At 57.4% G+C, this 25,200-nt stretch overlaps 12 protein-coding genes across 12 annotated transcripts; 7 read left to right on the top strand and 5 right to left on the bottom strand.

Moving 5' to 3' along the window:
• Positions 1-334: 334 nt before the first annotated feature.
• SDRG_16496 (hypothetical protein) lies at positions 335-2,277 on the top strand (the record flags this gene model as incomplete). The annotated part of the gene is made up of 5 exons (XM_008622710.1): positions 335-864; positions 933-1,033; positions 1,120-1,279; positions 1,327-2,196; positions 2,271-2,277. The coding sequence occupies 5 exons, from the start codon at positions 335-337 to the stop codon at positions 2,275-2,277; spliced, it is 1,668 nt and encodes a 555-aa protein (XP_008620932.1).
• Positions 2,278-2,549: 272 nt separating this feature from the next.
• Positions 2,550-4,588, top strand: SDRG_16495 (hypothetical protein). The gene has a single exon (XM_008622709.1). The coding sequence runs from the start codon at positions 2,566-2,568 to the stop codon at positions 4,492-4,494; it is 1,929 nt and encodes a 642-aa protein (XP_008620931.1). The 5' UTR covers positions 2,550-2,565; the 3' UTR covers positions 4,495-4,588.
• Positions 4,589-4,616: 28 nt separating this feature from the next.
• SDRG_16494 (hypothetical protein) lies at positions 4,617-6,259 on the bottom strand. The gene is made up of 5 exons (XM_008622708.1): positions 6,142-6,259; positions 5,643-6,084; positions 5,462-5,595; positions 5,271-5,409; positions 4,617-5,209 (listed from the first exon to the last, which is right to left on the bottom strand). Exons 2-5 carry the CDS (start codon positions 6,061-6,063, stop codon positions 4,770-4,772), a joined length of 1,134 nt encoding a protein of 377 aa, XP_008620930.1. The 5' UTR covers positions 6,064-6,084; positions 6,142-6,259; the 3' UTR covers positions 4,617-4,769.
• An 89-nt stretch (positions 6,260-6,348) lies between these two features.
• Positions 6,349-8,325, bottom strand: SDRG_16493 (hypothetical protein). Its single transcript, XM_008622707.1, has one exon. It carries the CDS (start codon positions 8,295-8,297, stop codon positions 6,381-6,383), a length of 1,917 nt encoding a protein of 638 aa, XP_008620929.1. The 5' UTR covers positions 8,298-8,325; the 3' UTR covers positions 6,349-6,380.
• Positions 8,326-8,977: 652 nt separating this feature from the next.
• On the bottom strand, positions 8,978-10,998 carry SDRG_16492 (hypothetical protein). The gene has a single exon (XM_008622706.1). It carries the CDS (start codon positions 10,931-10,933, stop codon positions 9,029-9,031), a length of 1,905 nt encoding a protein of 634 aa, XP_008620928.1. The 5' UTR covers positions 10,934-10,998; the 3' UTR covers positions 8,978-9,028.
• A 787-nt stretch (positions 10,999-11,785) lies between these two features.
• SDRG_16491 (hypothetical protein) lies at positions 11,786-12,555 on the top strand (the record flags this gene model as incomplete). The annotated part of the gene is made up of 1 exon (XM_008622705.1): positions 11,786-12,555. The coding sequence occupies one exon, from the start codon at positions 11,786-11,788 to the stop codon at positions 12,530-12,532; it is 747 nt and encodes a 248-aa protein (XP_008620927.1). The 3' UTR covers positions 12,533-12,555.
• Positions 12,556-13,680: 1,125 nt separating this feature from the next.
• SDRG_16490 (hypothetical protein) lies at positions 13,681-14,336 on the top strand (the record flags this gene model as incomplete). The annotated part of the gene is made up of 1 exon (XM_008622704.1): positions 13,681-14,336. The coding sequence occupies one exon, from the start codon at positions 13,681-13,683 to the stop codon at positions 14,314-14,316; it is 636 nt and encodes a 211-aa protein (XP_008620926.1). The 3' UTR covers positions 14,317-14,336.
• A 293-nt stretch (positions 14,337-14,629) lies between these two features.
• SDRG_16489 (hypothetical protein) lies at positions 14,630-15,447 on the bottom strand. The gene has a single exon (XM_008622703.1). The coding sequence runs from the start codon at positions 15,423-15,425 to the stop codon at positions 14,658-14,660; it is 768 nt and encodes a 255-aa protein (XP_008620925.1). The 5' UTR covers positions 15,426-15,447; the 3' UTR covers positions 14,630-14,657.
• Positions 15,448-16,131: 684 nt separating this feature from the next.
• SDRG_16488 (hypothetical protein) lies at positions 16,132-21,636 on the bottom strand (the record flags this gene model as incomplete). The annotated part of the gene is made up of 1 exon (XM_008622702.1): positions 16,132-21,636. One exon carries the CDS (start codon positions 21,634-21,636, stop codon positions 16,270-16,272), a length of 5,367 nt encoding a protein of 1,788 aa, XP_008620924.1. The 3' UTR covers positions 16,132-16,269.
• Positions 21,637-22,412: 776 nt separating this feature from the next.
• On the top strand, positions 22,413-23,165 carry SDRG_16487 (hypothetical protein; the record flags this gene model as incomplete). The annotated part of the gene is made up of 1 exon (XM_008622701.1): positions 22,413-23,165. One exon carries the CDS (start codon positions 22,413-22,415, stop codon positions 23,163-23,165), a length of 753 nt encoding a protein of 250 aa, XP_008620923.1.
• Positions 23,166-23,535: 370 nt separating this feature from the next.
• Positions 23,536-24,288, top strand: SDRG_16486 (hypothetical protein; the record flags this gene model as incomplete). Its single annotated transcript, XM_008622700.1, has 1 exon — positions 23,536-24,288. One exon carries the CDS (start codon positions 23,536-23,538, stop codon positions 24,286-24,288), a length of 753 nt encoding a protein of 250 aa, XP_008620922.1.
• Positions 24,289-24,754: 466 nt separating this feature from the next.
• On the top strand, positions 24,755-25,175 carry SDRG_16485 (hypothetical protein; the record flags this gene model as incomplete). The annotated part of the gene is made up of 2 exons (XM_008622699.1): positions 24,755-25,050; positions 25,091-25,175. The coding sequence occupies 2 exons, from the start codon at positions 24,755-24,757 to the stop codon at positions 25,143-25,145; spliced, it is 351 nt and encodes a 116-aa protein (XP_008620921.1). The 3' UTR covers positions 25,146-25,175.
• Between the last annotated feature and the right edge of the window lie 25 nt (positions 25,176-25,200).

Genomic DNA, 25,200 nt, shown 5'->3' with positions numbered 1-25,200 from the left:
CGGACGAGGTGTTGACATGGCCTCTCACGCGGTGCTTAATGCTTAAACCCGGAGACAATCGAGCTGCCCGGGTCTTGAACACGACTATGGGGTTGGTGCTGCTAAGTGACGCCCAGTGACACCACTCATGCATCGCTCATCCATCGGCAGCAAGATGGATGCAATGACCCGGTGGACCACGCCTGGCGGTCTGACTTCCGGATATCGTTTCACCAGATGTTTGAAAACATCCGGCGACTCAGATGCGTACCTGCTTTCGGAACACATTCGATTTGGACACTTGGCGAGAATGACTCGTCGGTGGACGAGACTCTCGTGGGCCTCGGTGCTCACGATGGTTGCTCTCGGGATCGCCATCCATTTGTACCGACCGTCGTCGACGCTGCGTCACCAGGACGTCCAGGAAACCGCCTTGCGCGCTGCGCTGGCGCGCCCGCCGGCCACGACCCTTGTCAACAGCACGCAGCTCGTCGACGGCGCGCTCGTATCGAAATACGAGACGAACCTCGTGCATGTGGATCCGCAGTTCTTTCTCGAGCCCCTGGCGTGCGCGTATGACCCGCGCCCGAGCAGCGAGCGGGTGCCTGTCGCGCCGCTCATGCAGCTGCCAATCGGGACGCTGGCGGCCAATGCGTCCGTGTTTGTCATGCTCAACGGCGAGAACGATGGCCTCTTTCTGCCGTGGCACGGCGACAGCACCTGTCTCCATACGATCGCCATGCAAGCTGCGCGAGCGCTCGGTGCTCACCCGTCTCGCATCGCAAACGGCGTCCGCCTCGTGTCCCAGTACAGTCTGCCGATCACATCAGCAGACGACCTCGAGGTCGCCAACCGCATCGTACACGTCCTCCTCGACTTTCAGCTGTGGGTCTGGCCCGGCATTGCAACAACCATACGTTCTCGGTCGATGGCGTCACACTGCGCACGCTGAGCCTCTCGCCCAAGGTGTTTGGCGTCGAGGGCTTTTTCACACATGCCGAGGCGAATGCGATCATTGCAGAAGGCACGCCGGGGTTGCAGCGGTCGGTGGTCGGTGAATCTGCCGACGGCGAAGTGTCGACGATAAGAACGAGCCACACGGCGTTCTTGCGCGACAGCGAGCTCACACGGCACATGCAGGTGCGGGCCTCCCGAGCCCGTCGTTTGCCGAGCGGCTCCAACTCGTGCGCTACAAGAGCGGCGAATACTACCGAAAGCACCTCGACACGATGAGCTCCAAAAACATTCTGCCGCCGCACGCCAACGACAAGGACTTTGACGACTATCTCGCGCGGGCAAAGTGGGCAGCACAGGCCATTGATGCGCTCGGCAACGACGCGCCAGCAGGATTCCAACCAGGCGACGCGCTGAACCCGCGGCCGCGCGATTCAAGCGATTCCCAAATGCGCTGCTGCAGCTGTTTTTGGACTCACAGCCGCACTTTTTCACGAGCCGCCAGGACGTGGCGTCGGGCGTCGGCGGCACGATGCGGCTCGTCCTCAAGCAGCGTCCGACCTATTTGCCATCGATCATCCAGGCGTGGGAAGCCGCCGCGAACCGCATACGACTGCGGTATGCGTTTCCAACGACGTTCTCGACTGCGCGCGGCGCCGGCATGAGTCACTTTTTACGTTGGATCCGCTGGGTCAAGGAAAAGGTGTCGATCCTCGGTGTCGATGCGGTGCCCGCCAGCGTCGCGCCCGCGGGGTCGTTGTACCCCAAGTTTGACGACAGGTTTCAGTTCCAACTGCTCTCACTGTTGGAAGCCCATGCATCGCCCGATGCGCTGCGGACGATGTTGACGCCAACGTGGTTTGATTTCTTTCAAACGTACAAGACGCGGCGCGACTGCCTCCACCTCTTGCTTCAAAACGTCCCTGGGCTCGTACGCCACCTTATTGCGGCGTGGGAAGCGGCTGTCGACGATACCCGGTTTCACTATACGCTGCCGTCGTACGTCAAACACACGAGTCCCAACCGGTTTGCGACGCTCTTCGTGTACCTCAACGACGTGGCGGGGGGCGGCACGACCGCGTTTCCGCATGCAGCTGTCCCCAGCACCCTCTCGCCAACGACAAGTGCGACCAATAACGAGTGCAACCAAGGGCTGAGCGTGGTCGCAAAAGGCCTGAGCGCTGCATTCTTTTACGTCATGACGCCCGACATGGACATTGATCCGCTGAGCGAGCACGGGGGTGCCCCCCGATTGGAAACCAGGTCAAGTGGGGTGCGAATGCATTCTTGTGGACCGACGACGCCAACGAGGGCACGATTTTTTGGGAGTAATCTAGTCAATAATCCACTCCGGTGTCGTTGATGGACGATAAATTGATGGTCCAGCCTCGTCCAATAAGATCCTAGTTGGACGTATATGGGATTAGGTGTCAAGTTGCTGTGTCCAGTAGATGATCGCGGACAACGATGCATGTACCGCATGTTTGTACATGATTGTCTCTCGGGCGGTCAGCAATGTACCTACAAGATGACCTTGCACCATGGAGCATCGATCTCTGGCCGCGTTCCCATGCTCCTATTTGGCTTGTAAAACGGTAAACTTCATAGTCCGATAACGAACGTTTCAAATCGATGGTCCAGCATCTCTGCTCGTGGATCACGGCCGCCGCGGGAGAGCCCGTCGGTCGTTTCGACACGCTGCCTCCAGCTTCCGAGCTCTCGTCGCGTCGCGCGTCGAGCTGGGCGCGCCGCGTCTCGTACAAGCAATTCCTCGTCCTCGACGCCCTTCTCCGCAGTCTCAATCTCGTTATCAACATCTACTCGATCGCAGCGTTTCTCCAAACCTCGTCGCTTGTGGACAATCTTCTCATGCGCCAAGCGTCCTTTATGGACGATATCGTCCATGGCGTGTACAACTTGACACCGCTTCTGCCCGTTGACGTCAAGATCCAAAGCATTTTGCAACAAGGGCATGCGGGCCAGAGCAAGCGCATCGGCGTTCGTGATGCGTCTCTCGCTTTTCCTGGCGGCAACCACTCGCTCAGCTGGTGCATGCGCGTCAACATCTCGCTCGGCGTTCAGTACCATACCATGTACAACCACGACGGCGTGTCCCGGCGACTGCTACGGTTCGTGCACACCAATTTACCGCCGAGTTGCGTCGGATGGACTGTCGCGTCGGGTGGCAGCCACGACGCACCACGCCTTCACGTTGTGGATGATGCACGGTCCGGCTACGGCACCTCGTATCTGCACTGCACCGATCAACGGTACTACATGCCACCGCTCGGTCTAGCGGCCAACGTGAGCCAATTCCGGTTTCGAGCTGGGTACATCGTCGCCCAGCAGCGCGATGCGGGAGGTGTTTTGAGTGTCGAGACGCATATTTCGCAGTGCAAAGCCGAGAAGATCGGCGATTCACTGGTATACAAGGTGTCGCCGGCGATCGAGGGCGATGACACCGAAGACGTCAACATCCTCTTTGGCCAAAAGAGTCGGTTGCTGACGTTTCTGGACTATGTCGGTCAGCTCCTTGTGTTTGGCGTTTTGACGCGGGAGCTCTGGCGTCTCACATCACGCCGAACGACACGCATCCCGACACAAACGTCGGCGTACTATACAGCCATTCTCGACACCCTCCTGCACCGACCGAGGCCGGAGATTCCAACGCTTGACGCCGGTCGGTCCGTCCTGAGTCTCTCGCAGCTCTGGCTTGCGAATCCGTGGTATCTCGTGGGCAACGGGATGTACGCTATCGGGACAACCACCGAGGTGCAGACACTTGTCGAAGTCTTCTTCTGGCAAGCGTCGCTGAACGGCAATGTCGCCGACTTGCTCCAAGCGGCCATGTATGCGATGCGACACGCCTGGGTCTGCGTCGGTATATGGACGTTCTTGCGGTGGCTTGTCACAACACGTCATCTTCCGCCAGGCGTCATGACATACCTGGGTCGCCCCATCCGCACCATTGAGCGCTACTGTTCGTGTCGAAGTATCGTGCTCGGCTTTATCGTTGGCTTCCTCGTCGGAGGCTTTACACGGGGCAGTCTCTACCTCACGGAACGCGTCAACGTTGTCGATATGGGCAATGGCATGGCCGAAGCTGCGGTTTGGGGCTCGGAAGACATGACGACGCTACTGATGTGCGATACATTTGGCCTTCTCGTGACAGCGCTCATTGCCGTGTGCATGCGATGTTTGCTGCAGAAAGCGCGCCCCAACCACGGACGCAATTCGTTTCTACGGGCAATCGACGCCCACCGACGAGGTTCGGGCTTTGACCTGGCCGAGCTCCTCGTTGGGTCTCGCTCGCTGAGTCTCGGAACGCATTGGGTCCTTGTTCTGCCGGTCGCCGATCTCTACCTCGTGTATTCGTCCGTGAATCTGTGCGCTTACACGGCCATGCAGACCCTACCCCGCGCAGCGCCAGGACACGCGCTTCGGTGCGAGACCCTCGACGACGGCAGAACGCTGGCTTTTGTTGACGCCGGCGTCATCGTGCCGGGTCTTGTAGCGCTGCAAGCGGAGCATCCCGGCTACGAGTTTTGTGCCGTGATATAAAAAAGGACCCCAAATATCCAAATTTGCTTGGACAGCATAGGTTTGCAATCCGTATCGTGGAAAGGACCCTAACCCAAGGCTTGATATTTCCTTACCCTATACGTCAAATGCTCGAAAAGAAATGGGAAAAGAGAAATGTGTAGCAAGGGAATTATTCGCATTCCTAGGCTATTCGGCTCGTTTAGAACTAGGACTCGGTGTCGACAGTATACACGCGCAGAGACGCGCGAGTTTGCATGCCACACGTATTGTTTGTTGACGAGCACTACATTGCGCTACGTCGTCGATGCGGTCGTAGCGATAAAGGTTGCAATGGCTGCGACACCGCGCGCTGCCATCTCCTTGAAAAAGAAGCCCAAAACAGGGGTGATGTGGGGGGCGAGCGGCTCGACTTCAACGGTAAGTGGCACGTTCTGGCGACGCAAGACCTCTTCAAGGCGCTTGCAGTCGTCGCTGAAGGCTTCTTTTCCGCCATAATGCAGTAACATCGGACACATGCCGGTAAAATCACCGTGCACTGGCGACACGAGCGGATTTTGCAGCAGTGACGCCGGCGCGTCCTCGGGGAGGTAGGCATCCACATGAAGCCGCAGGTGGTGGGCATGGATGACGTCGACAGCTTTGTACTTGGCGTACGACGGCGCGAACGCCGTGACGTCGGCGTTGCACCACGGCGAGACAAGCACCGCGCCGGTTGGCGCCGGAAGCGGTGCCGCTAGCATCATACACTGTTTCAAACACTGTACTAGACACTGGATGCAGGAAAGGCCACGTACCTCGGTCGCGCAGCGTTTGCAAAAGCGCCAACGCGAGGTTGCCACCGGCCGAGTCGCCAAACAAAAAGACGGGTCGCGATGGAAAGGTTGTCACCACGTGCTCGTATGCAGCTTCGGCTTCGTGGATCTGAGTTGGAAACTACAGACAAGTTGTCCATCATGCCATCAAACTACAACGTGCAAAAACTTACCCGCGCCTCGGGCGCCAGCGTGTACTCAAGCGCCAGCACACGCAGATCGATGCCATGGGCTGTCGCCAGCGCCGTGCGCAACTCGGCGAGACCCGAGAGGTACGTTCGCGCATCACAAGTGGTGTAGCCGCCGCCTAGCCCGTGGTTTGAAAACGCAAAAGAGGACGAACGATGCACGTACCGTGCATGTAGAGCAGGATCGGGTCCGTGCTACTGGCCTCTTGGGCGTCGCCGAGCCAGAGGCCTTGAAAGCCAGGACCAGAGACCGCGGTGATGCTGTCTCGGATGGCGAGGTTGGCCACCTTGGACGACAGCGTCGTCATGCGCCGCGCCGCCATGCGCTCGTTCTCGAGGATGAGGTTGAGGTACTGCACCGAGAGCGCGGTGCGGAGCGACCAGCCGTCGACGGGCGGCGTGTAGCGACCAAGACAGTACTGAACGAGGGTGGACAGCGTCATGCCAAGAAAGCGCAGCACGAGTCGCAGCGGCGTCTGCGGCGGCATCGTTGGCAGCGACGCACGCCACTCCATCGTCGTCGGTCGAGTGCAAATCGCGAAATGATCACCACCTGGTCGCTGACCACCAGAGACTGAGTCAGGCATTCGAGTCAACCCACGTGCCTTCTACATCGTACCGGGTAGGTGTTCCGCAGTAGGGCTAAACACGTCCAACAGGCGTACCCGGCTGCGATCTCGTGGCTTGGACTTGCTCAGCTCTGCCTAGCCATATAGTACTGGCTTCAGGACCTCCCGCCTGTCTTCGCCGATCCAAAACGTTCGGCATACCGGATAATATCCGTAATTCCTACCGAAGTGCAAAGTGACTGCTTGGCCAATTCATCCTTTCGAGTTGGACATACCTCGTCCATGGCGTCCAATGACACTATGGTACAGTGTACTCGATATACGATAAGACAATATTACACCACGGCGCAGTAGATATAGCCTGTTGCGTCGACTTGGAGCTCGGCCAGCGCGGGAACGTGGAGCCCCGAGTCACTCCAGCGCAAGGTCACGCCTGCAGCGTCCGTCGCACACTCGATCGCGTTGCCTCGTGGCAGATTCCGAGGCAGCGGTCGCATGCACGTGCTTTGTAGGACGTTGACAGACGCGTAGACGTGGTAGAGGTCTGCGAGCGGCAGTAGCAAGACGCAACGCCCGCCCATATTGAGGGACCGAGAGCCGCCGAGGAGGTGGGCAATGTCAAAGCCGGCAACAACCCGGTGCTGCTGCACGGCCCGCACAAACGAGTTGCGTTCGTGGCCGGGACACCGCCAGCGCAAGAGCTGGCAGATACAGACGCCAAAGCTACCGCCGAGCGCGATGGCAAAGCCGTGGCAGATGAGAAGGGTGGTCATGTCTTGGGAGCTCCAAACAGGCGCCTCGGCCATACCGCTGCCCATATCAACAACGTTAAGGCGCTGTGTGAGAATGAGGCTGCCACGAAGAAACCCTGTGCCGAGGCACGCCAGCATAAAGGCGACGATGGTGCTGCGGCACGACACGTACGCTTCCATTGCGCAGACATTTGTTCGCAGCCAGCGCGGTACCTTGAGTCTCCGAATCGCGGCACGACATGTTGTCCAAAAGAAGACACTGACCCACGCTTGGCGCACCGAGTAGAGAACGGCATAGATCAAGTCGGTCACGTGACGCCGGATAAGAAATTGCCAGAAAAAGATCTCGACCAGTGTCTGGGTCTCGTGGGTTGTCCCGATCGCGTACATGCAGTTGCCCATGAGATACCACGGGTTGGCGAGCCAGAGCTGCGAGAGACTCATGACCGAGTGCCCCACATCCATGAACTCAATGAATGACACGTGGTCACGTGAGAGCCACGGGATCGCCGTCGCATACCAGGCAAACGACTGCGTCGGAACGCGTGTGACGGACGGCACCGACGCCCGGGTCGCTTCAAACAGCAGCACACTGAGCACGATCATCTGACCGGCATAGTCCAGAAGCGTCAGCAACCGACTCTTTTGGCCAAAGAGGATGTTGACGTCTTCGGTGTCATCGCCCTCGATCGCCGGCGACACCTTGTATACCAGTGAATCGCCGATCTTCTCGGCTTTGCACTGCGAAATGTGTGTCTCGACACTCAAATCACCTCCCGCGTCGCGCTGCTGGGCGACGATGTACCCGGCTCGAAACCGGAATTGGCTCACGTTGGTCGCTTGACCGAGCGGTGGTATGTAGTACCGTTGATCGGTGCAGTGCAGATACGAGGTGCCGTAGCCGGACCGTGCATCATCCACAACGTGAAGGCGTGGTGCGTCGTGGCTGCCACCCGGCGCGACGGTCCATCCGACGCAACTCGGCGGTAAATTGGTGTGCACGAACCGTAGCAGTCGCCGGGACACGCCGTCGTGGTTGTACATGGTATGGTACTGAACGCCGAGCGAGATGTTGACGCGCATGCACCAGCTGAGCGAGTGGTTGCCGCCGGGAAATGCGAGGGACGCATCACGAACGCCGATGCGCTTGCTCTGTCCTGCATGTCCTTGTTGCAAAATGCTTTGGATCTTGACGTCAACGGGCAGAAGCGGTGTCAAGTTGTACACGCCATGGACGATATCGTCCATAAAGGACGCTTGGCGCATGAGAAGATTGTCCACAAGCGACGAGGTGGCCAAGAAGGAGACGAGCGGGTAGACGTTGAGGCACATATCGAGAAGCCGCAAGAGCCAGTCGAACTGAACGCCGCGCACGCAGGAGGAGCGACGTGTGCAGCGGCGCGGAAGGTCTGTGACGGACGGTCCTCGTGCTTTGCGGCTAGCGGTGTGCACGCGAAGGAGGCTTCGCCGCGGCAACAGCGGCCGTGGGTGGTCATACATCACTTTTTGAGCAGAAAGGACGAAACGGTCGTTTCCAGTTTCCGGTTGACATAACGGTTGTTGTTGAAGTGGGTCGTCTATTAAAATAGATACGTAAATATGTACGTAAATCTACGCTAAATAAAATTGTCGGACTTTCTTGGTTGTGTAGACGCTGGTGATGATCTTGATCTAGGCCGGCGGAGGCAGGAGCGCGATCCGCGGGACAAGGTGCTGGCGCGGCCACTCGTGTTGAGCGAGGAGCCGGAGAAGGCGACGTAGAGCCATCTGCCCTGGGTTTTGAACGAGGCGGTTGCCATAACGGTTGCATAGAGGCGCCTCCACATGGAGAATCACTGGACCTGTGCGACGTACATTGTATGCATTGGTGCGCAAGATCGCGACAGCGACGAGCTCGATCAGCATTCATCAATAGCTCAATTCAACAGCAACTCCGTCAGTGTCAAGGGAATCGTCCCCGTCTCAGCGAGTCCCCAGCCTCAATGACCTTTCTGGAGTCGTAGTAGGAATCGTACTCTACTTTCTACATGCGAAGCACCAAACCAGGACGACTACATCTCACACTAAGTGAATTCATCACATGTAGTTGCTTCCAAGCTCGAGAAGCGTACGATCGTCGAATGAGATCTTATTGCCGTCACTATAGTACGCATATTTGCCACGCGCGGAGCTCACATTCGCTCGAAATGCATGCTTTACGTTCAAACGAGACGACCAACGCCCTCTCGGACTCAAATTACAGCGCAGTACAGGTATCCGCTCGCCTCCTGCTGCAGCGCTGCGAGTTCAGGCACATAGATACCAGCATCCCGCAGCTCGAGGACCGTGCCGTTGTCGCTCGTGATGCACTCGACCGCGTGTCCGGGGGGCGCAGACGGCAGACTCGGCATGGCCGTTTGTCGGAGCAGATTCACCGACGAAAAAATCAAGTAGACATCCGCGAGCGGCAACAAGAGGACCCAGCGGTCGCCGACACGCAACGAGCGCGATCCGCTGAGCAGCTGCGGCATGTCAAAACCCGAGCAGACGCGGTGGCGGTCAATGGCTTGGAAGAACGAGTTGGTGCGGTGCCCGGGGAGGAGCCACGCCAAGAAACCTCGCGTGATGAGGCCAAAGATCGTCGCAAAGAGGATCCCAAACGTATGGCTCATGGAGAGACTTGTCATGTCTTCAGAGCTCCAGAAGGCCGACTTTGGGAGGCCATAGGCCACGTCGATCACGTTCATTCGGTCGGTCAGAAACCAATGACCGCGCGAGACCGCCGTCACGAGGCAGGCGAGAAGAAAGGCGAGTACAATGGCGCGGCACGAGCAATAGACTTCGACCATGTGCACACTCCGAACAAACACGCGTGGAAGGAACGGGAGGTAGAGGCGCGTCACGACCAATCGCAGGACGCTCCACACTGCGACGCTGACCCACGCATGCCGCATCGCATACACCGTGGCTTGGGCGAGGTCGGTGAAGCGACCGCCGACGGAATACTGCCAAAAGAACGTCTCGACAAGCGTCTGCGTCTCGTTGGTTGTCCCGAGGGCGTACATGCAGTTGCCAATGAGATAGCACGGATTCGCGAGCCAGATTTGCGCAAAGCTCATGACCGAGTAGCCACCGTCCAGCGTTGGTCGCGCGCGGGGTTCACGACCACATAGGACGTCGACAGCAGCCGCATACAGCGAATACGATTGCGTTGGAATGTATGTGATCGTTTGGGCCGACGAGCGCAAGACTTCTTGAATCAAAATCAAAAGTACAATGCTTTGCCCGACGTAATCGAGCAGCCATAGCGCCCAGTTCTTGGTGCTAAAGAGAACGTTGACGACTTCGCTTGTGTCGCCCTCGAGAAACGGCGACACTTTGTACATCAGCGAGTCGCCTATTTTTTCGGCCTTGCAGTGGGATATGTGCGTCTCAATGCCAAAGCTGCCACCGGCAAAGTGCTGCTGCGCAACCACATACCCAGCACGGAATTGAAACGAGCTGACATTGGCCGTTTGGCCAAACGGCGGCGTGTAGTACCGCGGGTCGCTGCAGTGCAGATACGACTGGCCAAACCCTGCACGGGCATCGTCGACGGCGAGGATCCGCGAATCGTTAAACGATCCACCGGGCGCGACCGTCCACCCGACGCAGCGTGGTGGTAACTTTGTGTGCACGTACCGAAGGTACCTCCGTGAGACGCCGTCGTTGTTGTACACGGCATGGTATTCGACGCCGAGGGTGATGCCGACGCGGAGGCACCAGCTGAGCGAGTGGCCGCCGTCCGGCGTTGCGAGCGCCGCGTCACGCAGCCCGACATGCTTGCTTTGGCCGGACGTCGCATTGCGGAGGAGATGGAGAATGACGACGTCACTGGGCCCCTCTGGTGCAAAGTCATACACGCCGTTGGCTACGTCGTCCATAAACACAGCTTGGCGCATGAGCAGCATGTCGACAAGCGTCGAGGTCGTTACGAACGAGAGGAGAGAGTAGACGTTGATGCAAAAGTCCAGGAGCCGAATGAAGCGATCGAAGTGCAGAAAGCGTTTGGTGGGTGCTGATGTCGTCGGCGCAGGCTGCGTGGGGTTGGGAGCCACGACGCTGATCGGGGTGATGGACGGCGATAGCTTCTTGTTACCGGTGGCAAAGGTCATCATCTTCGTTCTCACCTCACCGCCACTTTTTGGGGTACAGAGTGGGCACAATGTCAGCGGTCGACGTCGTAAAATGTTGCGCTATATTCAGATATTTCCCGCGCTCTAAAAGTGAAACGCAGGACTCGGAACCGTTTTTGACGACGATGATTGGCTGGATCGTTCAAGGACAACTGTGATTGGTTAAAGCGGTACAGATACTGTACTTACATGCCATCGTCGAGACAGCCGCGGGGAACCAAGTCGCAGATGGATTCGTCTGCAAGTCCAATTAACAAATCCCAGAAAGGCCAATACTAATCATACACGATCGATTTACTCACATAAATGGCAACCATCCGCACCGAGCGGCCGTGCGCTGGAGGTCACGGGATCGATCCAACGACTGCAAATCGTTGAAACCGACGGTGCCATGGACCAGTGCAACAAAAATATTGTGTGTTCGCTCGGCGTAATTTTCGCGCCAAGCCCCGGTGGCTTGCTACTGTGCGTAATGCAGGATCCGTGCCCTTCGCGAGTGCTTCGGGCCAGAAGTCTCATGTTACAACGGTTAATCATTCGCCGACTCTGACTGAACCACGGCATGATTCGGTCCGTGCCCCACCAAAGTGTTTTCCAACCAGGTATGACCCGCCATTCGATTCGACCTCTTGTGGTCGCTTGCCCTTCCCATGGCCGTCCGTTCCTCAAAGTCGGACCCTATCCATCTATACACAAACGACACCAATGATGACGTCACATGCCCATCCCTGCATCCCAGCTGGCAAATCTTCTTGGTGTAGCCGCGTTGCTCACGCCATCCGCGATGGTAGCCGAAGGTCATTTTTCGAGCATTTCATTTTGGTTTTTTGTGGCATGTGGCAACCCATCGTCGTCGGAGTCCTCCTCGCCGTCGTCTTCTTCGGCGGCGTTGCATTCGTGCTCAAGCAGCGCCATGCACCGCCATCGCCGCGGTTTCAATCCCGGTCTCCGACCGCGCTGTTTTGTTTTCGGTCGCTCTGTCTCGCCTTTTACCTCGTCGTGCTCGTTGCGCAGTGGGTTCAATCTGGCTTTGCGTCCTACAACTTTTACACGTTCTGGAACTTCAACCTCCAGGCTGTCTACTTTGGCTGGACGCTGCTCGCGTGCGTCGTCGGGTCGGTCAACAGCCGCGGGCTCAACACGCTTTTCGATGTCGTGTTTGCCAACAGCTTTGTCGTCGCGACCGTCTTTTGGCTCGTGCTCTACTCGCCCAAGTACGGCGTCACGTGGCTTCAAATGGCCCAACACGGTGTCAACTCGATGCTGCTTGGGCTTGAATTTGCGCTCAACGATTTTTCCGTGCAGCCGCGCAGCATGGCCTATGCGTCGTTTCTCTTGCCGGATGTCTTTGCTGCGTTTGCGTGGGTCGCGCGCGAAGGCTGGCTCAACTATTGGGTCTACTCGTTCCTCAATGTCTACAAAGTGGCCTCGCCATTGTGGTATGTCGGGATCCTCCTCGGCCACTGTGTCTTTTTCGGTCTCGCGGTTTGTCTCTCCAAGGGCAAGCAGTGCGTTCGCCGCGATGCCAATGATCTTGCATCGCCGTTGATGCGCGAGTCGACTAGTGTTGCTAAGGTCTAGTTGTTGTTGAAGTGGGTCGTCTATTAAAATAGATACGTAAATCTACGCTAAATAAAATTGTCGGACTCTCTTCGTAGTGTAGGCGCTGGTGTTGATCTTGATCTAGGCCGGCGGAGGCAGGAGCGGGACAAGGTGCTGGCGCGGCCACTCGTGTTGAGCGAGGAGCCGGAGAAGGCGACGGAGAGCCATCTGCCCGGGATTTTGAACGAGGCTGTGGTGCAAGTGCATTTGAGCGTACGTGATCACACGACGCATCTTTCCATCACGCACAAACCACACATGCGCACAAACTGGGTGTTTTGCGCGAGTTCGAGTTGAAATGACCTTTTCACGAAGGGTCGTAAGCACCCCGCCTCAACTCACCCGAGGTCCTGGCAGGAATGAAGCCATTACGCCCATTGCCCCCTGAGGAAGCTTGCCATTGTGAAATGTATTACTTAGCCATTGATGTCATTTTCTGAAATTGCCCTCTTTATTTTCATGACGGATTTGTATGGGCCAACGTTTCCTACCACGGTCGCCGCGCGCAATGGTGGTTTACACCGTCCACACGATGATCCAAACGATTGGTCCAATGACAAACGTCGCATGGTAGATGGACTGTACAGGCGTCGAGCGTACGCCATTGAAATAGAGAAAATTCGAGTCGCGTTGTCGGTGGGGGGTCCATCTCTGGCCACAACAACCCTCGTGCAACAACATTTGCACCTGGGCGGTGTCGATAAACGGTGTCGATGCATTCTGGCACAAGCAATCTGGGCTCAACGACGTTCTGGCCGCTTTGATAGTACTACGTGGCCTTTTCTCGACCAACGCTATACATGGTCAGTTGAACTGCAGTACGAGATACAACTGGATTCCCAACTATACAACCCATCGCACGATCGCACAAGCTGAATTGTGGCTCGCAGAGTTTCGATCGCTGGTGTTCAGTTGCCCATATCGCTGCGGGTGGCGGTCGATCCTGTTGCATTCTTTTTTCTACCACTCAAAGGCAAAGCATCGTTATGTGGCAACCCGTTGTCGTCGGCGTCTTCCTCGCACTCGCTCTGCTTGGTGCTGTCCTTTTCGTGCAAAGGTCGTCGCCCGCACCACCGATTGTGCGCTACCCAACTCGGTATCCCAAGGTCCTGCTCGGCGTGCGGTGCATGGGCCTCAGCTTTTACGTCATCGTCATCATCGCGCAGTTTGTCGAAGCCGGCATTGTCGCCGAATACGTCTACTACACGTTCTGGAACTTCAACCTCCAAGCCATCTACTTTGGCTGGGCGATCGTCACGTCGCTCGTCAGGTCGAACGATAGCTGCGCCCGCAACACGCTCTTTGATGTCGTTTTCGTCAACAGTTTTCTCATTGCTACAGTCTTTTGGGGTGCCCTCTACTCGCATATTTACAAGGTCACGTGGCTGCACATATCCCAGCACGGCATCAACTCGGCGCTGCTTTTGCTTGAATTTGGGCTCAACGATTTGCGTGTGCAGTTGCGCAGCATGGTCTATGCGTCGTTTCTGCTGCCCGATATTTTTGGTGCGTTTGCGTGGGTCGTCCACGAATACTGGGTCGACGACTGGGTCTACCCATTTTTGGACGTCACCAAGGACTTCGCACTGCTCTGGTACATGGGGATGCTCCTCGGCCACTGTGCCTTCTTTGGCCTTGCGATGGGCCTCTCCAAGCTCAAGGCGCATTGGCACCAGAGCAGTACGCCGCCATTGACCTCGCCGTGGCTGGATGTACCTTTGAATCCGAATGACGAGAAGGACCAACCACTCCGCCTTGTTTAACCCGCTAACTTATACGAGTATACTATTCTACACAAGTGTGTGTTCACGTCCCCGTTGCATCACAGCGTCACAAGCCACGCATGGGGTACGTAGCAGTTCTTATAGGATCGTGAGGGCATCGATACGTTCTTCTAGTAGCAGTCCACTACGTTCTTACCGTTCTCGGAGGCGTCGCGATAAATCTATCCAAGGGGTAGGGCTTGATTGTATTCGCGCGGTGCTGCGAGCTACATACATTGTCTGCAGACAACTCGGACACTCGGACACACCAGAGGTGCCCATTTGCTTGGACTGTAGCTAAATGTACAGAAAGTGTCGTTCTAGTACAATTTTGATCGGTGTTACACTACTTTGGTCAGCGCGTCGGACAAGTGCGGTGAGTGCAGCGTATCGGTGGTTGTTGCTGGTTGACGCACGTACCGCTTGAGCTTGGCGAGACCGAGAGCGACGCCAAAGAAGGCGCCGTGACCAACAATGAGTCCAATGTACCAGAGCGGCGCCAAGGTGTCGGTGACGTTGAGGAACGGATAGACCCAGTCGTCGCGCCAGTACGAGCGCCCGATCCACGCAAATGCACCAAACACCGCAGGAAAAAGGCACGATGCGTACACAACACTGCGCGTCTGGACGCCAAAGTCGTTGAGGCCAAACTCAAGCAGCACGAGGACCGAGTTGACGCCGTGCTCGGCGACTTCGACCCACCGAAGTGGCTTGCTGCTATCGTAGAGGATGGCCCAGAAGACCACCATGACGAGCAGCGCGTCGGCGACGACAACGTCCGAGAATGTGTTGAGGCGGCGCGCATGGTCGTGCTGTACACCCCGCCATTGGACGACGAGGCTGTAGACAAAGTAAATCGTTTGGAGGTTGAAGTTCCAGAACGTGTAGTAGTCGTAGTTGCGAATCCCGCCACCACTCAAGTCGTCAATGAGCACGACGAGGTAGAAGACGACGCTGAGCGCGCGGGTGGCCACAAGCAACAAAGGTCGTGGAAGCGGCGCAAACGCCGACGCGTACGGACGCGGTGTCTGTGCGTGCGTGTACAAGGCGACGACAGAGCCGACGAGGACGACAGCGAGGAGGCAGCCGACGACGACCTCTTGCCACATGAAACACTGGGTTGGTGCGCGGCCAATGCAATTGAAAAGTGCTGAAACCTCAACGATCCCTGGGTGCTACGGGACACCCATGCAACATCGTCGCGCCAGCCGGTACGCTACCCCGGTCCCACCCACGGATTTTCAAAGCTTATGGCGTGAGTCACCAGTGGACCGACTAGACGGATGAGTTAATGCAATGGTTTTTGTGCTTCGTCAGACTTTTTTCTGGGCAATGACCAGATTGTATCAAGGGTATATACCCTTGATTGTATCCAAATAAATGAAACTTTGGTCGAGAAGGCAACTCGAATTCTCGTCGACCCCTCAGCCAATAGCTGTGTACTGGAAACTGAGGCGTCGTGGTGTGATAGTGCCTTGACGAGCGCCGGGTGCACGGCGTTCTTTGTCGTGTCACTGGTTGTGCGGAATATGCATGCATCAACATGCGGTCGTGACGTGGCGGACTGGAAGAGTTGGATGAGCGAGCTACTGTACTGGTAGCAATTCCAGCACTCGTAGTACGTGGTCCGCCGTGGGCTGTTGCCTTGCGGTGACCAGCAGCTCGACCCCATCACGTTCTAGCCAGATATGATGCGTCACAAGCAAGGTATTTTTGACGCTGCTCGAACGATCGATGCAACAATGTACTATGGTTCCGACGCCACGTCATTCTGACCTACTGTTCAACCTTCACTGGTCTGTCGCACCACGCGTCGAGTATTGTAGCTATGCCAATAATGTCCTTATGAAAAATGCATTGATTAAACAAACGCACGTCGGCAAGATCGCGTCGCTCGTACTGTGCGTGATGGGTGGCGTCGTCACAGACCCGTCGCGATCGGTGGCTTGGTGGCTACTCGACCAACGGTAGCGCCGCCTGCGAGGCTTCGTAAAACGCGTGGCCGCGCGGCACCGACGCCGGCGACGGTAGTGCAAAAATGCGCCACAGTTTGATGTCAAAGGCGTAGAGCCGGCCGCGCCAGCGCAGCGGCAAAATGCCGTTGAGGACCGCGGACGCTTTGTCGAGGTAGTAGACGTCGTCGTACTTCCATTTCGAATGCCAGAAGAGGTACCGCGCACCGGCATAGAGAAAGAGCGAGTTGATGTCACTGCGCGGCGCTTCCGTGAGCGTCATGCGGACAACGACGTAGACCACAATGTTGCAGGCGACGACGACGCCGATGAGTGTCCAGAGCCGGCTCGTGCTACCAATGTAAATGGTCGCCGAGTTGCAAATGAGCTGAAAATCGACTTCGGCGGCGTAGCACGCATCGGTCGATAGCATCGCCGAGTGCGATACCGGGTACGTCGCACTCAGAATCGCCGCGACAAGCCAGACGAGAAGACTGTTGGGCGTCGCGCAGTACGGCGTGTACTCGAGCGTGATGACCATGAGAATGTCGTTGACAACCGACAGTAGCCACGTCACTTCGCTCGCCGCGAGCCACGTCTTGTACCACGGATTCGTTGCGCTTTGAAAAAAGCTGTACCCGCCATCATACACGAGTTCGAGTGTGCCGGTCGAGAGGAGACAGACAGCTGTCAAGCTGCGGACAAAGAGGAGCGGCCGACCGACCCAGACGATGCCACCGACGCGGTTGAGCACGAGCATGTTGAGCCCCTCGACGTGCCCCCGGCTCGAGAGTATGTACATGCCAACGACGATCGCGACGCAGATCATCACAAAGGTCACGTACTGGACGCACGCACGGGCGTACGAGGCCACGATGGTCGAGAGTTCCCAGCGCTGCGCCTCGCGCGCCACGAGCGACGTGTAGTCGGAGAGGACGGTGACGTTGCCGACATCCCCTTGAAACGACACGACTTCGCGCGTGCCCCGGCTCCAATCGTAGAGGTAAAACCACGCAAAAAAGTCGAATCGACGGTCGTTCGGGTCCAGGAGCTGCGATGTGTACATGCTCAATGGCGCCGAGAGGTTGGCGACGCCCATTTGCATGAACAAAATGTTGAGCGCTTGAATGTCCGACCGCGCGTGGGCCAGCAGCGGGGTGTAGGCAGAGTACCCCGCCGCCACGCACGCCGGTAAAAAGGCCATGGTCGCGTTGAGGTACCGCGCACACGCTACCGGGCTCGTGCTGGACTGCGCGCAGATCGTTGCAAAGTCCATGCCGGGGATCGCGAGAAGCGACGGAAGGTTGCTCAGCACTGCCGCCAAGACGAGGTACGTGGCCGACATGCCAATGCTGCTGAGCGCGTTCGAGGTCGGGCACTGGCCGCGAGAGAGAAGTGTGCGGGTCCCCGCCGCAATCGGCTGTGGACTGCCGTCGTCACACAGCAAGGACCCGCCTGTCGAGAAAAACCCAACGTCAGCCCACGCAGCTGGAATGACGAGGTTCGAGTCGATCGTTGAAATGTTGGCAAACAGCTTTTGGCACTGCACTTCTTGTCGGAGTCGAAGGCGCACGTATGTTTTGAGCTGCTGCACCGCGATTTTGAGGCTATTGGGAACGGGCACATAGTAGACATCGATCGCGCCAAATGGCCCCAGTATAGTATTTTGCACCAGTGCCATCGCGCGCGTCAGCGGCGACAGAAGTGCACCAGCCGCCACGAGCACAGAGGTCGCCGAGGTGTTGGTGTAGGCAAAATTGGCACTGGACCGAACCAAACTCTGGCCCGCAATGCCCGTCGTTGCATTGGCCGCCACGGCCACCAAGTCGTTGGCGAGCCCCCAGTACATCTTGTACGACGTGGCGCGGGTGGCATGAAACGAGCCGTTGGTCGCCTGGAGTGTCAGCGGGTACACTTCGCCGTACGCATTACTGATGCTATACTTGTTGATCAAGCCGAGCTTCTTGAAGGTTTGCCATTGCAGCGAGTACGAGGTGATGCGCGCCACCATCCAGTGGTCGACTTCGACTGACAAAGGTGCAAGCGCGTCGGTTTGGACGGTCGCGAGCCAGCGCTGGCCTGCACTTGTCGTTGCCAGCTCGGCTCCAAAGGCGTTGTCAAAGGCCTCGCCGTAGCCACAAGAGAGCCAAGCGCTCCAGGCGACATTGCGCAAGATTGCCTCGAGGTACACGGCGCCGTTGGACGCCATGGTGTCGCAGCGTGCAGCGCGCGACGCGGTCGCGGCCACGCTCCACGTTTTCGCAAAGTCGACAAAGCAGTAGGCAGTAAAGATCCAGGGAACATTGCAAGCACTCGTCCTGCGAAGATCGCGGATCGCCGCCGCAGTGCTGTTGAGCAACGTGTACTGCACGATCGACGGGTGGAGGCTCGACGAAATGACGACGCCCGTCGAATCGTTGTACGCACCTGGTAGTACGAGCCCCATGTCGTCGAGATGAAAGGGCGTTTGCACTGCCGGCGGCAAATAGAGCGTAAACTCGTTGAGGTAATTTGCGATAAACGCATGGGCGCCAGTCATGTTGAACGTCGCCCACGACAGATCGTTGGCCAAGTTGACGCGGGATACTTCAAAGTACGAGACGCTACCGATGATGGCCAAAATGATGTACACAAACCCAAGGACAGCAAAGACCGGGTTGTTTTCGTGGTGCCACTTGCGCGACGCGGTAGGATTGTCTACGGCGGCTGCAGGTTTCGCTGCGACAAGGGCGTCGACGGGAGGTGACGCCAGCGGTATCACGTGGTTGCCGTCTCCGTCACGGACGAGCAGCCACAAGCGCAAATCAAAGAGGTAGCCTTGGCCACGGAAGCGAAGCGGCACCAAGCCACAGAGGAGGCACGAGACCGCATCGAGTGCCCATGTGGTGGCGTCGGACGAGGCCACAAAGGCGTGGGCGACCGACGAGACGAGCAAGTGGTGCTGCCCTTCTCGAAGCGCGATCGTTGGTGTCGGGCGAACACGAGCCATTTGAGAGAGCCGACCGAGAATGAAGGCAACTACGATGACCACGAGCTGGGAAGAGACGAGCCAGAGCACGCGCCCGATGCGGCCAATCTCAACGACTCCGCTTTGACACTGGAGTGAACGGTCCATATCGGTGGCGCTGCAATGTCGCTCGATTTGCATCGTGGGTCCCATGGGATAGACTGACTCGAGTACAAAAAACGAGAGCCACAAGAGGTATGTGGCCAACTGCGCAAGGCGCGGCGGCGATGACGACGAAAACAGGAGGCAAATGTCGGTGATGACGTAGTTCATCCAGCACGCCTCGCCCGTGAGGACAAATTTGTCAAAAATCGAGCGCTGGACGATCGCAAACGACGTCGACCCGTTGGACGACGTCGAGAGTGCGATCGGCGATGTGCTGAGAAGGAGCGTCGCCGCAAAACCGCGCAAGAGCAAAATCGGTCGCCCAACCCACACGGAGCCAACGAGCCGGTTGAAATACAAGAGGTTGGCCGCGACGAGCCGACCGCGCAGCGAGAGGCCATAGAGCACCGAGACGAAGCCGACCACGGTGAGCACGGCCGACATGTAGTTGACCAAGTAGAACAAGATTTCGTTGGCGTTGCTCAGGTAGCGCGTGCCGACGCCCGTCGAGTAGCTCACGGGTGTGTACGCTGCCGAGATCAACACCATCGTAGCAGCGTCGCCTTGAAACGACACGACCTCGCGCTTGCCTTCGACCCAGTCGCAGAGCATGAGCCAGCCGTAGAAAGACCACGCGTCGTCAGCGAGCAGCGGGTGCAGAAGCAGTTGATAGTCGCTGCTGTTGGTCAACGGGGTGGCAAACTGCATGAGCGTTACGTTGAGGGCGACGATGGTCTCTGTGATATCGGTGAGCTCACGCATCATATCTGGGGGTGGTGACGAAGCAAGCAGCGGTTCGAGCGGTTGCAACGTCGACGCACAGCGGTTGTCGCTTTGGAGTGCGCAGATAGCGCGCACGTTCCAGGATGCTGCCTTCATGGCGGCCCTGGCAAAGAGGAGAGAGAAGCGACTCGCGGGGACGCGAAGCGGCGCCTGCGTGACGCAGCCGTCGTCGGTGCTAAAGCTCTCTTGCACAAAGGGCAGTGGACCACCGCCCAAGCATAAAATGTTGCCGCCATAAAACTCGTATGCATCGCTTCGCCACGGTGGCGGGAACGGCGCCAAGGTCACCGTGGGAAGTGCTCGAAACGCTTCGCCTGGCACGGCCGTCATCATGTAGGCTTGAATTCTACGGTAGTACGTTCTAAGCACGGAAGGCACTGGTACGAGCAGCGCATCGATCGAGAGAAAGGGCCCGAGGTACACGCGGGCGAGCGCCGTCGGGCCAACGTAGCCGGTGCCGTCGGCATTGTTCATGTACCCGCCGTAGACTTCAAACGTGTCGACAAGTCCAAAATAGTTAGTCGCACCCCGCACGAGGCTTTGGTTGGTCAGCTGCATGATCCACCAGTCGTTTCCAAGCAGAAAGTACAAATTGCTCGAGGTCCAAGGACCACTGGCGTAAGCGACGTTCTTGGCCGTGTACGTCTCGTCGATCCCAAGGGCATTTCGAATGATGAGCGTCTCGGCAATGCCCGTGATACCCGAGTTTTGCCACACGTAGACAAACTCGGTCAAAGGCACTTGGCGCCAGTAGGCGACTTCTTGTTCCACCGACGTTGTTGGGAGTGCGGTCGACACGGCGTCGAGCCAGCTTGGGCCGCTTGGTGACGCCAGAATCGCCGTCAGGATTGCGACGTAAAACTCATTGCCGGGGGTGCCAAACTTGCGCAGAAAGGCCGGCATGTTGGTGTTGCGGAGGTAGGCTTCGTAATAGACGGCAGCATTCGCGACATAGCGTTGCGCACAGCGGTCTTGCCGTCGGATCGTATGCGCAAGCTCCCATTGTTTGTCAAAGTCGACCCAGCACAGCTGCGCGTTCGGGTTCTTGACCGCACTGATCGACATGTTGCGCACATTGGGCACAGCGTACTCGATGCTGGTAAACGCGGTGAGGGCGAGCGACCGCGCGTACGTGGTGTAGACGAGCGTCGACGAGATGGGCGACGTGTACGCCTTGTCCATGCTCAAGGCGAGGAGGTCGATGTTGCCTGTTTCCGTTGTCGCCAAGACGGCGTTGGAGACGTCGATGAGGTAGGCTTCGTACCCACTGAGGTTGTAGTGCGCCCAAAAGAGGTCGTTTGAGAAACTCGGGTTGATTTGCTGCAGAAACCACACGCCGCAAAAGAGCGAGAGCAGAATGTAGCTGTAGCCTAAGAGCACTTCGATACAGGCGCGCTGCCAGAAGCGTCTTGGCGGCGACGGCGACGGCGCGAAAGGCCCGACGGCGTTCGTCGTTGGCAGCACCGACGGCATGGGGTGAAACCGGTTGTACTTGAAACCTGCGCCGTTTGAATTTTGAAACCAAAAAAGGACGTTTGAATACCAGCTGAAGAGTCGAATGCATGTGAGGTGGGGTGTATCGCAAAGATCGATTGAGCTCGTTTTACAAGGGACAACTAGAATATGTTGATCCACGAAGCGCTACCGTGAAGATAAACACGTTGCGCTCTCGCCACCGGCGCGTCGAAGTGAGGCGTCGAAGCGAAGAGGGGTGTCCCAAGAGGTCGCCACCGCTGCACGCTCGCCAGGTTCAGGTTCACGTCCATACACAAAGCATGCAACATGAATAGTGACGTGGCTTGCTCCCATGCCTCTGTGTTGGCAGCCGGTTGGCGCAGGCAAAACGAGCCGTGGGAGGAGCAGGTGGCAGGTAGTTGTGGTATTTGTGGCGTTGCGCCATATTTAAAGGCACAAAAATGGCGTTTTTGGATTTTTTCGAAGCCCGAGGCACGCCCTCGGATTGGTCCAAAATGATCTTCGTCGTTCGAAATTTCAACCACGTGATTTCGCGGCCTGTCGGTCTCAGTCGCCGCGTCTCGGGACTCGGGACGCTTGCATGGCGTCCCTCTCTGAGCGACCCACGGATCTTCCATTCCGAGGTGCTGCCGCCAGCATGTTCCCAGCTCGTATCGCCCGTTGTCTTTGGTTGGAGCAAACTCGAAACTCAACAAGTAGCTACACATTGCAGCTGCGCTGCCTTGCCTCGAGCTCGCAGAATTTTAGCTCGCAGGATTCTTCAGTCGCGCACGATGCTACTGTGGGTCCAACTGCTCGTCGGGCTCTACGTGGCGCTGGCCATTGTAGCGTCCGTGGTGAGCGTGGGCCAGCTCTACCGTCGTCAGCGCCCAGACGCCATCTTTCAGTTCCGGTCGACGCTGGCGTATGCGTGCCAGCTCCTTCTCCGCGCCTTTGCGGCCGCTCGCTTCATCCTCGTCGTCGTCGCACAACCGCTTCTCTACGAGTACGCCACTTGGAGCTTCGGTCTCCAAGGCATCTACTTTGTCAGCGCGACGATCTATCAAGTCGCGCACCATTGGTCGCGGTACGAGCCCGTGCTCTTCCACCGCGACAGCTACGTGCTCAATACGCTTCTCGACATGAGCTGCGCGAGCGTCCTCCCGGCCTTGCTCGCATTTGCCACGTCAACCAGCGTCTTGGATGGACAGAATCTGGCGTTGCATGGCGCGTCCTTTCTCGTGTACCTGCTCGAGTTTGTCGGCAACCATTTTGTGGTCCAGCGCCAAAGCCTCGGGCTCACGCTACTGCTGCCGACTGCCTACGTCATCCTTCTCTGTGTGCACCAAGAGTCGACGCCGTCGACATGGCTCGATTTGTCGTCGCCTGAGGCCGCGGCGGGGTATGCCTGCCTCTTTCTGAGTCATGTGGTCGCCTTTGGCCTCTTCTACATGCTCTCGCTGCTCAAAGAAAGGTATCTGCATGGCCAATGCCCCATCGTGGTCAACCAAGGCCCACCGAAAGCGAGAAAGCTCAGTTTTGTTTGATCCCAAATGCAATAGTGAAAGTCGTGAAATTTTGTCGATTTTCCCTCTTTCAATAGTCGTCATCGATCGCTACGAGTGCACGTACCATCGAGAAATATCCCTGGACATTGGCAGTGGTGCCCAACCTCACCCATACCACCATAAGAAGCTTCTTATTGCTTTAAGGCGACGCGTCGATGGGGGTGCGGTTGTGAAAAGAGTCGAGCTTCGAGGCTGCGTTTCTGCAGACAATGAAGAGATGTTGTAGAGACGTGTTGACCAAGGTTTCGACGAGCCTTAAAAGCCAATACTTGGTGCTTGCAACTACACTTCTACGCAGCACGATATGTCGATGGTGACATCGCAGTCTTCATTTGGTCGGCACTGCAGCATGTGGACCCAAGGAGCTATCTTTGCGCTTATGCTCTTGATCACGACGAGTGTGACGTCGCTTGTAGCCATCTACCTCGTCGCTGCGTCACCGCCGCCGCTTCGGCCAAGCGTGCCGTACGCATCGCGCGCCACGTATGTGGCCCATGTTGCCTTTCGCGCCAGCGTATTGCTATTGTACGTGGTCATCTTGGTCGTCGAGGCGCTGGGCCTTGGCGTCACGATGCTCTCGTACTACACGGTCTGGACCTTTGCTCTACAGGGTGTCTACCTTGTTTGGGCGATTGTGCACCAGCTTCAACGACAGCGTCCGAGCTCGCGCCAAAGCATGTACCTCCACTCGCTCTTTGATAATTGCTTGGCCATGTCGGTTCTCGTCCTTGTCGTCTACTGGAGCCTTCTCTACATTCCCAAGATGCTCTGGTACAGCTACATTCAGCACGGCGGCAACACTGTTCTCTTCGGTATTGAGCTTGCGTCGACGCGCCGCGAGCTTCAAACGCACTCGATTGCATTTGTGCTTGTCTTTCCTACGCTCTACGCGTGCTTTGCGTGGATCAGCGTCGACTCGTGGCTGTATCGCAAGTGGCCATACACGTTTATGGACTTGGACGCACCGAGCGCACCGCTGTGGTACGCTGGCATCATGGGCGGCCACGTCGTCATCTTTGGCCCCGTCTGGGGTCTCTCGCGTCTCAAGCGGCTTGCGCCTACTGCCCCACACAGTCGTATCAAGACTAGCAATGAGGTCTAACGATAAGGACTCGATAACGTTAAGGACAGAGTTCAAGTTGTGTTCGTTGGCAACATTAAGCGGTCGGCGCGCGATTCCTTGACAACAAGCACCTAGCCCTAGGATGTAGCCAATCAATGTGCCAACGTGGCAAATTCAGCAGTGGACAGTGGTATCACACCACTGGCATCCCGCGACCGCACGCAGTTCTCAATCCCACGGCGCTGCTGCCAAGGAGCACGTACAAGCTAGCCTCATGGGCGAGTTAACTGAGCGAGATCACTCGGCGTGCTACGCTGGAATGGCGAGTTCTGAAGTCAATGCAATGCCAAAGCTTCCGAGATCTGCGATCTTAGATGAACCCACGTCAGAGATGGCGACAGCGATTCGATTTTGAGTTTCGACGTTTTCTGGCCAGAGCCAAGCTACTCGTCAACAACCTTGGAGCTTCCTCGCTCGCCACATTTGAATTTGCACCGACCGATCAATGCTCTGGGTTCAGGTCGTCATCGGCGTCATCTTGGCCCTCGCGCTTCTCGCTTCGTTGCGGTCGATCCATCACCTGCGCCACCGCCCCCACCGCATCATGAGCTACAAGTACCCTGCGCCGTGGGCGTACCATGTGCATTTGGCCTTCCGCGTCGCCATGGTCGGCCTCTACATCGCAGTGCTCGTCGTCGAGACCGGGTACCTCGGGACAAAGACGATCTCGTACTACACGGTCTGGAACTTTATCCTCCAAGGTCTCTACTATCTCTGGGCCATCAAGTACCAGCTTGGGACGTTCGGGTCGCGCAACGGACCGACCACAATTTCACGCGAGGGCGCGGCGCTCAACGGCCTCTTTGACATTTGCTTTGCGAATTCGCTTTTGGTGATTGTCGTCTACTGGGGTCTCCTCTACAACCCCAACATGCGCTGGTACAGCTACAT

This window comes from Saprolegnia diclina (genome assembly GCF_000281045.1).
Source record: "Saprolegnia diclina VS20 unplaced genomic scaffold supercont1.132, whole genome shotgun sequence".
Taxonomy (NCBI): Eukaryota; Oomycota; class Saprolegniomycetes; order Saprolegniales; family Saprolegniaceae; genus Saprolegnia; species Saprolegnia diclina.
This window is presented reverse-complemented; position numbering and strand designations above follow the sequence as displayed.